The 13443-nt window shown below is 43.4% G+C and overlaps 1 protein-coding gene across 1 annotated transcript; it reads right to left on the reverse strand.

Annotated features, from left to right (window-relative positions):
• Positions 1–346: 346 nt before the first annotated feature.
• Positions 347–706, reverse strand: LOC131275371 (endogenous retrovirus group K member 18 Pro protein-like). The gene has a single exon (XM_058285476.1). It carries the CDS (start codon positions 704–706, stop codon positions 347–349), a length of 360 nt encoding a protein of 119 aa, XP_058141459.1.
• Between the last annotated feature and the right edge of the window lie 12737 nt (positions 707–13443).

Here is a 13443-nt window from a genome sequence, read left to right on the forward strand (position 1 = left end):
AAGCAGTCTTTGATGTCGATGGTTGCTGCATGCATATACTGAGGAACTGCGGTGGGGTGCGGACACCCTGGTTGCGGTGAGCCCATCGGCTTGATGTGTCTATTGATTTCCCGCAGATCATGGAGGAGGCGGTACTTTCCATTGTTCTTCTTTAGAATTACAAAGACAGGTGAGTTGTATGGACTAGTGGAAGGTTCAGTGTGTCCTGCTTATAGCTGCTCCTGAACGAGGGTCTCAAGAGCTCTCAATTTATGGGACGGAAGAGGCCACTGCTCAACCCAAATGGGTTCCTCTGTGTCCCATTGTAGAGGAACGGGTTCAGGCGGTGTAAGACGAACAGTGGCGCTTAGTATTGGGGGGACTTTTGGACTGTGGAGGCTGCCGTGGTGAGAATTGCTCCCGTTTGCTTGAGGATGTCTCGGCCCCAGAGAATGTTTGAGACGGTGGAGAGTATGAGGGGGCAGAAGCGGCCATGGCGGCCTTCTCTGTCCTCCCACTTGATGGCAGTGGCACACCTCCAGGAGTTGGAGGAGCCCGTGGCTCCAATGACTTGCGGCCCTTGCTCAAGGGCCCAGTCGTTGAAGGCAGCGATTTCAAATGGGATACAGGAGATTTCTGCTCCGGAGTCGAGTAGGCCTTCTAGCCATTGGCCTTCTACTTTAAGTTCCATGAGGGGCTTTGTCCCTCTAATGGGAACAGTCCACATCACGGTTGAGGCGGGTGTGGCACTTTGGCCTCTTGGGTGCGGGGCTGAGGCCTGCCCCGGGAGGTGTTTAAAGGCGGTTGGTTGACGCCAGTCGAATGACAGTCACGGGCCCAATGGTACCCTTTTCCACATCTGGGGCACGGGGTAGGTGGTCCTCGTCGGCGAGGTGACAGCAGTGGCCGCATGGGGCGGCGCGGCGGGCCGAGCGTGAGGGCATTCTCGGGCGAAGTGACCTGTCTCTCCACATCTGAAGCAGTCAGAAGAGATGGCAAGAGCTGTAGCTATAGCCTTGGCTAGAGAGGTGGCTTGTGGATCAAGGTTGCGACAGGCCAGGACCCAGTCATGCACCCCTTTGTCTCTCATGGTGAGGATGACCTGTCTGCAAACCTCGTTCGTTCCCTCCAAGATGAGCTCTCTGGCGAGAGCTAGCTGGGCTTGCTCCCTGACGACTTTACGCTTGCAGGCTTCAGAGACTCTTGAGACGAAGGTAGAGAACTCTTCATCCTTGCCCTGTGTCAGTTGGGTGAATTTCTGAGGCCGAGAGGTGGTGGTGCTGCGGAAGGCATGGAGGGCAACTTCCCGGAGCCGAAGCCAAAAGCCAGGTGGGGCATTCCGGTAACGAGCGGGGTCAGTGAATCGTCCGGTACCAGTGTAGGCCTCTGTGGGGTCTTGAATGCCAGCTCTAGTATTTTCGGCAATACGCCTTTCCGCTTCAGCTTGAAAGTGTGCTCTCCATTCAATGAACTGCCCTGGGGTTAGAATGGCATGGCCTAGAGAAACCCAATCATATGGGACGGCTGCCTGTGTGCCGAGCTCTTCTAAGAGTTGCTGAGCGTAAGGGCTACCGAGGCCGTCTTCTTTCACTGTGCGCCGGAGGTTCTTGATTTCGTCAGGAGTGAAGGGATACCATTCTTGTGGGCGTTGTGCTGTTGGGTTGGTATTCAGCGGATAGAGGTGCGGAGTGCAAGGAGCGCACTGAGGCTGGCCCCAGCCTGCGGGACTAGGCTGCTCTCGAGGGAGAAGTGGCGGCGCCATGAGCGGGTGAGTGGGGGGGCCGCCGGCATGGCGCAGTGGGCTCCCAGAGTCTGTCAAGCATCAGTGTCCACCCAGGATGGTGCCAGAAGCCTTGCTGCCTCTGCGTGCCCCCAAGATGGCGCTAGCCCTCCTTCTGGCAAACCACAAAATGGCGGCCGCGGCACTTCCGGTGACGTTTTGGCCTGTCCCCAAGATGGCGTTGGCCCTCCTTCCGGCGGACTACAAAATGGTGGCCGCGGCACTTCCGGCGGCTTATAAGATGGCGGCGGCCCGCCCTCTGGGTCACCCCAAGATGGTGCCACGACAGGAAGGGGCGGGTATAGGGAGCTGGAATTTCCGCCCGCCTGCCCCCCTGGCGGGAACTTCCCCTTTTCAGGTGGAGAAGAAGGAGGAAGTTCGCCATCTTGGTGCCCCGGCGGGAACTTCCTCCTTTCGAGTGAAGAAGAAGGAGAAAGTTCGCCATCTTGGTGGCAGCAGCTTTTGGGAGGGTTCCTCTCAAGATCGGCGTTAAGCTGATCTGACAGAGACTCATTGTCGGAATCACTGGGAGACAACTCCCCCTTTTCGGAGTCGCAATTGAGGGGTTGCTTTGGGCCTCGTGAGTCGCTGTAATAGGCGTCTTTTGGAGTGGGCGCGCTGAGAAGACAAGCACGGATGGCTACGAGCATGGGCAGAAGGCCCGGGGGGAACGAACTGCCGTCATTCTCCATCGAGGAGGTAACGCGATCAACTAGGCGTGTGTAAGTTTCTGTGCTCCAAAGGTGGGAGGTGGCCAGCCACAGATTGAAGGGTAGAAGGATGTCCCAGTATTTTTGCAGTTGGCATAGGGAAACCCTGACACCATTAGTATCTAAAAGGCTGGCAAGTGCCCTGACTTGCGGTGCTTGATGGGAAGATAGACGCCCGCCCATCTTATCTGCCAGTGGCCGGTATATGGGGGTCCTTACCTTGAGAGCGCGGCGGAGTGGTGGGAGCGGAGTCCCACGGGGGTGGGGCATCAGTCGCGTTGGACCCGCCCCACATTGGGCGCCAGAGATGCGGGGGTTTCTCCTCCTGACGGGGGCGGCTGGAGGGGTCAGGAGGGCTGCACCTTAGCGGGGTTCGAGGTCGCGGCAGACGGCCTTGGGGGCTCTCAGGTGTGGAGGACGCATGGCGGGGGAAAGGAAGATGCCGCGGAGACCAGGTCTGTGCGCAAGTCCGATTTATTAAGGAAGTACAGTGGGTTATATAGGAGGTGAAGAGGGTGGGGCGGTGGGGGATTGGCAGAAGCATGGGCGGACTTGTGGTTGGTTGCCGTAAGCAGTTACTAGGAATGGGGGCAGATATCAGGTTAGTTTTGGACGGTTGGCAAAGGAAGTGGGTTGCAATTAGAGGTGGGAGTCTGCTATCTGAGCTACTAGGGCAGCTGTTTGAGGAGATAGGCCAACACTTGAAGACATGGCCTCTTAAAGCAAACATACAAAAGAACAGATGAAGAAAAGAATGGGAAAAAATTGAACAGGGTGTCTCAGGGAACAAAATGACAGAAAGAGATGTACAAATATACATGTCATGGGTGTCTGAGAAGGAGAAGAGAAGGGAAAGGGTCAGAAGGAATAGTTGAAGAAATAATGATAGGAAATGTCTTAACCCTATTGAAGGGCATAGATATCTGTGTCCAAGAGGCACAAAGTATTCCCATCCAAATAAATCCAAACAGACCAACTCAGAGACACATATTAATCAGAATGTTAAATGACAAAGACAAAGAGAGAATTCTCACAGCAGTAAAAGAAAAATGATGCAAACATAAAAGAGATACCTAATAAGATTAAGTGCTGATATTTCATCAGAAACCATGGAACCGAGAAGGCAGTGATATGATATATTTAAGATACTGCAAGAGAAAAACTGCCAGCCAAGAATCTTTTATCCAGAAAGATTGTCTTTTAAAAATGACTGTGAGTTTAGAATATTCACAAATAAACAGAAACTGAGTTTCTAATCAGGAAACTGGCTTTGCAGGAAAGTCTAAAGGAAGTGCTATAGCCTAAAAAGAAAAGAAAGAAGAAAGAAGCTTGGAGAAGAGTCTAGAAATGAAGATTATATCAGTAAAGTAACTAAAAGTGTAAAAAGAGTGGTGAAAATAAAACATGATGGGAAAAACCCACAAGTCAAAATGGGTGAAGTAAGAACTGCCTTTACAGTAACAACATTGAATGTTATTGGATTAAACTCTCCAGTAAAAAGACACAGATTGGAATAATGGATAATAAATAGATGTAGACATCTATATGCTGTCTACCAGAGAATCACCTTAGACTCAAGATACCAACAGATTGAAAGTAAAAGGCTGGAAAAAGATATTCTACATATGAAGTAACAACAACAACAACAAAAACTAGAGTAGCTATACTTGTATCAAATGAAATAGACTTTAAAAGCAAAACTGTTATTAGAGACAACGAAGGATATCATATATTAATAAAAGTGGCAAATCACCATGAAGAAATAACAATGATAAATGTATATGAACTTAAACAGAATGACATGAGGCAGGCATTGGCAAATCCCAAGGGATAAATAGATATCTCTACAATAATACTTGGAGATATCAATACACCACTCTCAGCATTGGATAGTACATCTGGACACAGAATAAACAGAGAGCTCAAAAATATCATAAACAGACTAAACCTAATAGACATACATAGAACATTGTACCCCAAAACAGCAGGATATACATTCTTCTTAAGTGCTTATGGATCTTTCTCCAGGATAGACCATATATTGGTTCAAAAAGCAGATCTCAATAAATTCAACAAGACTGAAATTGTGCAAAGCATTTTCTCTGATCATAATTGAATAAAGCTGGAAATCTACAAGAGGTGGGGAAAGGGAAAATTTACGAACATATGGAGATTAAAGAACACATTCTTAAATAATCAGTGGGTCTGAGATAAATTTCAAGAAAAATCAATAAATATCTCAAGATGAATGAAAATGAAAACACAACATATCAGAACCTATCAGATACAGCAAAGGCATCACTGAGAGGGAAATTTATAGTCCTTAATGCTTACATTAAAAAAGAAGAAAGAGGCGGCGGACTTTGCCCAGTGGTTAGGGCGTCCATCTACCACATGGGAGGTCCGCGGTTCAAATCCTGGGCCTCCTTGACCCGTGTGGAGCTGGCCCATGCGCAGTGCTGATGTGTGCAAGGAGTGCCTGCCACACAGTGGTGTCCCCGCACAGGGGAACCCCATGCACAAGGAGTGCACCCCGTAAGGAGAGCTGCCCAGTGAGAAAGAAAGTGCAGCCTGCCTAAGAATGGCACCGCCCACACGGAGAGCTAACACAAGATGGCACAACTAAAAGAAACACAGATTCCCGTGCCGCAGACAACAACAGAAGCGGACAAAGAAGCTGCAGCAAATAGACACAGAGAACAGACAACGGGGGAAGGGGGGAAGGGGAGAGAAATAAATAAATAAATCTTTAATAAAAAAAAAGAAAGAGCTAAAATAAATTACCTAACTATATAGCTGGAGGAATTAGAAAAAGAACAGAAAACTATTCCCAGAGCAAGTAAAAGAAATGAAATAACAAAGATCAGAGCAGAAATAAATGAAAATGAGTATAAAAAACAATAGAGAGAGGGAAGGGGCTGTGGTTCAATCAGTTGGGCTCCTGTCTACCATATGGGAGACCCTGGGTTCCCCATCCTTGGGCCTCCTTGTGAAAGCGGGCAAGCGCCGTGGAGAGCTGCCTGTCCACAAACACCACAAGTGGTGTTATTCACAATTGCCAAAATATGGAAACAATCTACATGTCCATCAACCAATGAATGAATCAATAAAATGTGGTATATAAAATACAATACACATGTGCAGTAAGAAGAAATGGAATTGGGACATATATGATAACATGGATGAATCTTGAAGACATTATGTTAAGTAAAATAAGCCAGAAACAAAAGGACAAATATAGCATGGTCTCTCTAATATGAACTAAATATGAAAAACAAACATTTAAAGCTAAAAACTAGATTATAGGTTATTAGGAGATAAGAATAGGGCTGCAAAGGAGTAATGATGCTTAATGTATATAGAAGTTTTAATTTGACTGTAAATGTGTGAAAGTGGATAGAGTTGATGGTAACACATTATAGTGAGTGGCAGCTGGCTTATAAATGGGATTGTGGCTGAAAAAGGTAGTCTAGGGATGTAAATGTCAATTGAAAGAAAACTAGAGAATAACACAGGGATTGAATAACACAGTGAACCCAGAGGTGGATGAGAATTTTGGTTAATAGTAGAACAAGTGCAGAAATATCTTTCTGTGAACTAGAATGGATGCACATACTATTGCAGGGTGGTAGGAATGTGGAGAAACATGGGGAAAATACAATTAAGGTAACTTATGAGCTATAGTTAACAGCAATACTGTGATATTCATGTGTCAATGCCAAAGGTATTGTGTTGATAATAGGGGGGTATGGAAAAAATATGCCAAATGGAAGCTATGGATCATAGTTATTGGTAATAGCCTGATGATATTATCTCATAAACTAACAAATCTTCAAAAACAGAGGGGTGTGTTGGTGCAGGGTTATTGTATGGGAATTCTACACATGTGCATGATTGTTTTGTAAGTTCACAACTTCTGTAATAAAAATATATTTTTTAAAAAATAGGAAACTGCAAATATAGTAAGTTTTTAAAAGTTAGCATTTGGGGGATTTGGAAATTAACAATAATACTGACTTTGTTAAAAGAAATATATATATATATATATATATATATATGGGGGGATATTGTCAAGTGAAGGCTATTTTATGTCCATTGAAGTTACTATGATATTCTTCTAAGTTAGTTAATATGGAAAATCACATTGCTCCTTCTTTCTCTCTTTATTTTTTTAAAACATAACATTCAAAATATATGAGTTCCCATATATCCCCACCCCCCTCACCCGACTCCTCCCACATCAACAACCTCTTTCATCATCGTGGGACATTCATTGCAATTCGTGAATACATTTTGGAGCACTTCTGCACCACATGGATAATGGTTTACATTGTAGTTTATACTCTCCCCCAGTCCACCCAGCGGGTGATGGCAGGACATACATTGTCCAGCATCTGTCCTGCAGGACTACCCAGGGCATCTCCAAGTCCTGAAAATGTACCCACATCATAGCTCTTCTTCCCTCTCCCTACCTTCAGCAGCTACCATGGCCACTTTTTCTCCACATCAATGCTACAATTTCTTCCATTAATAATCACAATAGTTCCATAGTAGAATATCAGTAAGTCCATTCTAATCCATACTCTATTCCTCCATCCTGTAGACCTTGGGATGGTTATGTCCACTCCACCTCTCTTGATAGAGGGGGCTTAGATTCCACATGGATGATGGGTGCAATTCTCCTACTTGCAGTTGTAGGCACTCTTGGCTGCCTGGTGTGGTGGTTGGCCTTCTTCACCTCCCTGCTAGCTGGCCAGGGTAAGTCCAATAAACCAGAGGGTAGGAGTTGCAAGTCTGCTGAGGCTCAGGGCCTGGCTGTCACATGGACAGTCCAGAGATTCAGGTCTCCTGAGTATATAACAACCACAGGTCTGGTGAAAGTAACAGAAGAGGCATGTGTATAAAGGTCACATCTGAGTCCAACTCCATCACACTCAGGAACACAAACTCCAATGTCGGGCCAACTCACATGGCAACGAATTCCAGAGCCATCTGCCATGACCATAGAACCTGTGGGTGTCTGTAGCCCTCAGGAGAACCAGTACCTGGGCTTGTATCTACTTTGGCTGTCTCTGGGACCCTGCTGAGCCATCTGTAAGCACGACCCCTCTGGTGACCTCCCGACTCTTTTTTGGAGACTCATAGCCATGTAAACTCATTTGTCCTTTCCATTTACCCCTTTTATCCAAGGCATTGACTCATTTTTAAATGTTAAACCAACCTTGCATTCTTGGAATAAATGACATTTGGTCTTGCGTATAAAAAAACATAGTATAGTGGATGGAATAGTGTACCCCCCAAATTCATGTTCTCTCAGTCCCTCAGACTGTGAACTTAGAGGGGAGGCCCTAAATCTGATCAGTCTGAGGGACTGACTGAAAAGGAATTTTGGCGGTACATCATTTAACCCACTGTACCATTCAAATCCACATCCTAAAACCCTATACACATCTCCCTTTATCTTCCCTTCTGAGACACTAGCCAGATTCTACTGAGATGCTCTTTACCTTTACTATACAGGTAACAAACTTCACCTTGTTTGATCGGCTGGGTTGTTCTAGTAGTCTTTGGGGTGGAGGTGGGGGGATGGAATAAATGGTGAACACAATTTCTAAAAACTTTAGTTATTTCCTTTTTCCCTGTTCATGGTTACTCTAGGAAATTGCAACGGATCTTTTTTGGAAAGGCTTAGAAGATTTATAGTATATATTTGTGGCAGTTTTTACAGGTTCTACCTCAAAGGAACTCAATTTGATTAGGAGATTCTAGGACTCTGGTCCAGAGATTTGGTGTGAAGCTATGACTCACTATTACAATGACTTATATTGGGTTTCTGGTTACTAGACCTGGACTTTTTTCCAGTTATATAGATCAAGGCTTTCCACATCATCCTAAGGATTCTGATCAATTAGCCATCTCCAAAGATACTCTGGATCAAAGCACTCTTAATTACCAGTTATCTCTTCTGTACATTATGAACACTGCATCCACCTTGCTTCTGGAAGTTCTTTATTGTTATCTGTCCTCTGACTACACTAATCCATAATCCTCATTGGAATTAGGGAGCCCATCTCAGTGGCAGTATCTTGCACCATCATCCTGGCCTACAGAGAATAGCCACAAAAGAAGTTTACAAGAATGCTAATTCCTCCTCAGTAATGTCTTTCTCAATGCCTTAGGTAAGAATTTAGGTCAGTTAGGGGATGTAGTGGGGGGCTGCCTGGGTATGTGGGCTGAATATGATAAATCTGTTCCAACATTTTTTTTACCAAGATTTTGGGTTTCTTTTTCTCATAATTCTAGGGAAGCTTTGGCTTCAAACGTTCATTGACTATAGACCATAATTGAATCCAAATTTCAGCCAATTAATCAAGCACACTGTTAGTGCCACTTCCAGCCACTTGAGCTTCCACATCAAATCCACAATATATCAATATGTTCATAAGTTCATTCTGTCCCCTTTGATCTAACTCTCTAAAAATCCACTCCCACCTAATTTCACTTTTTTTTACCAGAATAAATTAGCAAAGTCTTGCAATCCTTTTCAAATATAAACTATTATCTCCTGGTTCAAATTTGTATGTGTTTCCCTAGATCAAGCTGAAATCTGATACTAGTTAATAGCGTAGGACCAACAAAGGAGTGGTTTGGCTAGGTCTAGAGTAAAAAGGTATCTCCTTGCAAGGCAAGTGACCCAGGTGAGCTATTATAGGGTATTCTCACATGTTTCAATTCTTTCCTGCATCCATTCACATGAGTTCTGGGTTGGTTTCTTGTTCCCCCTCTTTTTTTTGTAATAGAGAAGAAATTTACATAACATAAAATTAACCATTTTAAAATAAAAATTTAGTAGAATTTAGTATATTCACAATGTTGTATAAAACTTCTATCTTGCTCTAAAATCCTTTCATAATCCAAAAAGGGGACTCTGTCCTCACTAAGCAGTAACTCCTATTTCTCCCTCTTCCAGCCCTTGTCAAACACCAACATGTTTTCTATTTCTATGGATTTACCTATTATGGATATTTCCTATAAAGTGAATCATACAATATATGACCTTTTGCATTTGACTTATTTCAGTTAGCATAATGTTTTTGAGGTTCATCCAGTTTGTAGCATGTATCACTGTTTCATTCCTTTTTTATTGCTAAATAACATTATGCTGTATTTTGTGGTAGTTTGAATTATGTACCCCCAGAAAAAAAAATGTTCTTAATCTTAATCCATTCCTGTGAATGTGAACCTATTGTGAGTAGAATCTTCTGAAGATGTTTTATTTATGGTGTGGTCAGCAGATATCTTAATCTAGAGTACTGGAGTCCTTTATAAGGAGAAGAAATTAAGTAATAGAGAGAGAAAACCAGGTGGAGGAGCAGAAGCTGGAAATTAAGGGAATTCAATAAAAAAAGGAGAAGACATCATCATGCCCATTGCAATAGGATGGAAAATCCAGGAACCTAAGCACTGCTGGCAACCAGCCACTAGAACACCATAGTCTTTGGAGAAAAAGCCTCACCTTGCTGACAACTTGAGTTTAGACTTCCAGCCTCAAAACTGTGGGAGCCAATAAATTCCAATTGTTTAAGCCAACTATTGTATGGAATTTGTTTTAGCAGTTGGGAAACTAATATATATGTTTATATCAAAACCTGCTAATCTGTTCATTCATTTGGTAGATACTTAGGCTGTTTACATCTTTTTGTCATTGTGAATAGAAGTGTTATGAATATACATACTTTTTTAGTACGTTTTCAATTTCTCTGTGACTATACTAGGAGTGGAATTGCTTTGTCATATAGCAATTCTTTTTCCTTTTAAAAGATTTGTTGTTTATTTATTTCTCTCCCACCCTTTGTTTGCTCTAGCTGTCTGCTCTGTTTGTTCATTGTGTGCTCTCTGTGTCCGCTCATCTTCTTTTTGTTTTCTTTTTAAAGATTTATTTTTTATTTCTTCCCCTTACCCATTCCAACCATTGTCTGCTCTCTGTGTCCATTCACTGTGTGTTCTTCTGTGTCTCCTTGTATTCTCATTAGGTGGCTCTGGGAACTGATTCTCGGATCTTCCAGAGTAGGAGAGAGGCGATTATTCTCTTGTGCCACCACAATTCCCTGTTCTGCTACGTCTTCTTCTTTTCCATGTCTCTTGTTGTGCCATCTTGCTGTGCCAGTTCTCCGTGTCAACCGGCACTGCTGCACGGGGCAGCTTTCCTGCATTGGCAGCACTCCTGCTCAAGGCAGCATTCCATGTGGGCCAGCACTCTGCATGGGCCAGCTCACTGCATAGGACAGCTTGCCCTCACCAGGTGGCCCTGGGCATCAAACCCTGGACCTCCTACATGGTAGACAGGAGCCCAACTGGTTGAGCCACATCCATTTCCCTGCTCATCTTCTTTTTAGGAGGCATTGGGAACCAAACCCAGGGCCTCCCATGTGGAAGGAAGGTGCCCAACTGTTTGACTCACATCTGCTCTCTGCTTGTAGTGTCTCTGGTTGCATCTTCTCATTGCATCATCTTGTTCCATCATCTTCTTGCATCAGCTCACTGCACCAACCCATTGCATCAGTTTGCTGTCTTGCTTGTCTTCTTTAGAAGGCAACAGGAACCAAAACTGGGACCTCCCATGTGGTAGGCAGGCACCCAACTTCTTGAGTCACATCTGTTTCCCCATATGGTAATTTTACGTTTCTTTTTTTTTTTTTTTGAGGAACCACTAAACTGTTTCCTAGAGCCACTTCACAAGTTTACATTTCCACAAGCCATGCATAAGGATTCCAATTTCACCACATCTTTACCAACACTTATTATTTTACATTTTTATGATTATGGCCATCCTAGTAGGTGTGGACTATCTCACTGTGGCTTTCCAGGTGAGGCCTCATGGCTATTTTCTGATCAGCTTGTCCCAGCTATCATGGATTTATTCTGACCAGCAGCTTTCCCTGTTTCCTATACTAACCTGCCTGAAGTCCCCACTCAGAGTTTACACCCTTATTCTTAAGGGGGAGCTGAAGGTGATGGTCATTCTTCCTGCCGATTAGGAGCAGTAGTCCCTGGCTGACAGGATGTGAAACTCTCTGGATATTCTGTTGAGGTTGAGGTAAGGCTGGTCCATGATTGGAACTGGACAAAATCCCCTCATGACTAATACTTTGCTCTAGAAGGTGTTAGTATGGACCATGGGAGTGAGAAAGGCCAGGTGCCTCCAGAGGCTACATCCTCCCAAAGTTGTTGTGCTTGATCCTGTAGGTTTCAAATGCTGCCTAGGAGAGATTTACATAAAAACAGCATTCCTCCTTGAGGAACAGGCAGGTTCCTCCCTGTGCCACTGTTAGCACGTTTAGTGTTCTATGATTTTGCAGCACCACAGTGGCAAGGGAGTCTATTTGCTGTCTAAGGACTTCTAAGGAGTGGCTAGTTTCTTCTATGCTGTTGGTTTACCTTAGGAAGAGATTTTGGTAGACCTGCTGGGCTTAGTTATGCCTAGGACAGCTAAGAGAAGTATGAGAGGCACTGTCCTAGACATAAACTCACAAAGACAGTATAGGCAACAAGCACAAGGCAAGCAAAATAAAGACAGTACTTAAGAGAACCATTCTTTTATCTTATAGGCATGTTCCTTAACTACTTGGAAAATGAATTAAGTTTACAAAGGCTTTTAACATGTTCAATATCCCTCCGCATATGATCTAGAATAGAAGCGATATTATCATATTCATCAGGTATATAAGTATAGTACTTAATACTAATCAATGTACAAGTTCCTCTTTGAGCTGCAGGTAATATATCCAAGCTGCAGGTTTGCAATGCCATACATGTTGCTGCTCCATGGGAGCAGGCCATAATGTCAAATGTAGTTAGGTTCTACTCACATTACTCTGGTAATGTTATTGCTCCACTTGGTATGTCCTTCACACAGCTAGCACGCTGCAGCACTGTTGGCTTTTGGAGGGAAGCTCCAGTGTTTCGCCAGCCTGGTGCATAGCACCCTTTGGCATTATGAAACAGAGCTAGTCTGGAATTAATATCTATTATAAATCTGGCCATATCAAAACCATCACTGCCTTTGCCAAATTTTAAATTGAGTTGTTTGTCTTTTTGTTGTTGAGTTATAAGAAATACTTACATATTCTGGATAATACATCCTTATCAGTAATATGATTTGTAAATATTTCTTCTGTATTATTCTGTAAATAGACTTTTCACTTTCTTGATAATGTCCTTTTATGCACAAAAGATTTTAATTTTGATGAAGTCCATTTTTTTCTATTTTTTCTATAGTTCATTGTACTTTTATGTCATATTGAGGAATTCAATATGACAATTTGATTTTGAATTGCCAAATTCTTTAGTTCATTGTACTTTTATGTCATATTGAGAAATTCAATTGATAATTCATAAAGACTTACCCATACATTTTCTTTTAAGAGTTTTAAAATTTTAGCTTTTATATTTAGGTTTTTCTATTTTGAGTTAAGTTTTGTATATGTTATAAGGTAGTGGTCCATCTTCTTCATTTGCACGTGTAATCTAATTGTCCTGGCACCATTGGTTGAAGGTGCTTTTTTTGTTTACCTGTTGAATGGTCTTGGAACTATTTTTGGAACAACTGCCCATAGATGTATGGTTAATTTCTGAACTTTAAATTCTATTTCATTGGTCTCTATGTCTATATAAAGACTTATGCCAGTATCACACTGTTTTTTTTTAAATTTATTTTATTTATTTCTCTCCCTTCCCCTCCCCCCCCCAGTTGTCTGTTCTCTGTGTCTATTTGCTACGTGTTCTCCTTTGTCCACTTCTCTTGTTGTCAGCAGCACGGGAATCTGTGTTTCTTTTTGTTGTGTCATCTTGCTGTGTCAGCTCTCCGTGTGTGCAGTGCCATTCCTGGGCAGGGTGAACTTTCTTTCGCACTGGGCGGCTCTCCATATGGGGTGCACTTCTTGCGCATGGGGCTCCCCTATGCGGGAGGCACCC

The sequence above is a fragment of the Dasypus novemcinctus genome, chromosome 2, assembly GCF_030445035.2.
Source record: "Dasypus novemcinctus isolate mDasNov1 chromosome 2, mDasNov1.1.hap2, whole genome shotgun sequence".
NCBI classification, from domain to species: Eukaryota; Metazoa; Chordata; class Mammalia; order Cingulata; family Dasypodidae; genus Dasypus; species Dasypus novemcinctus.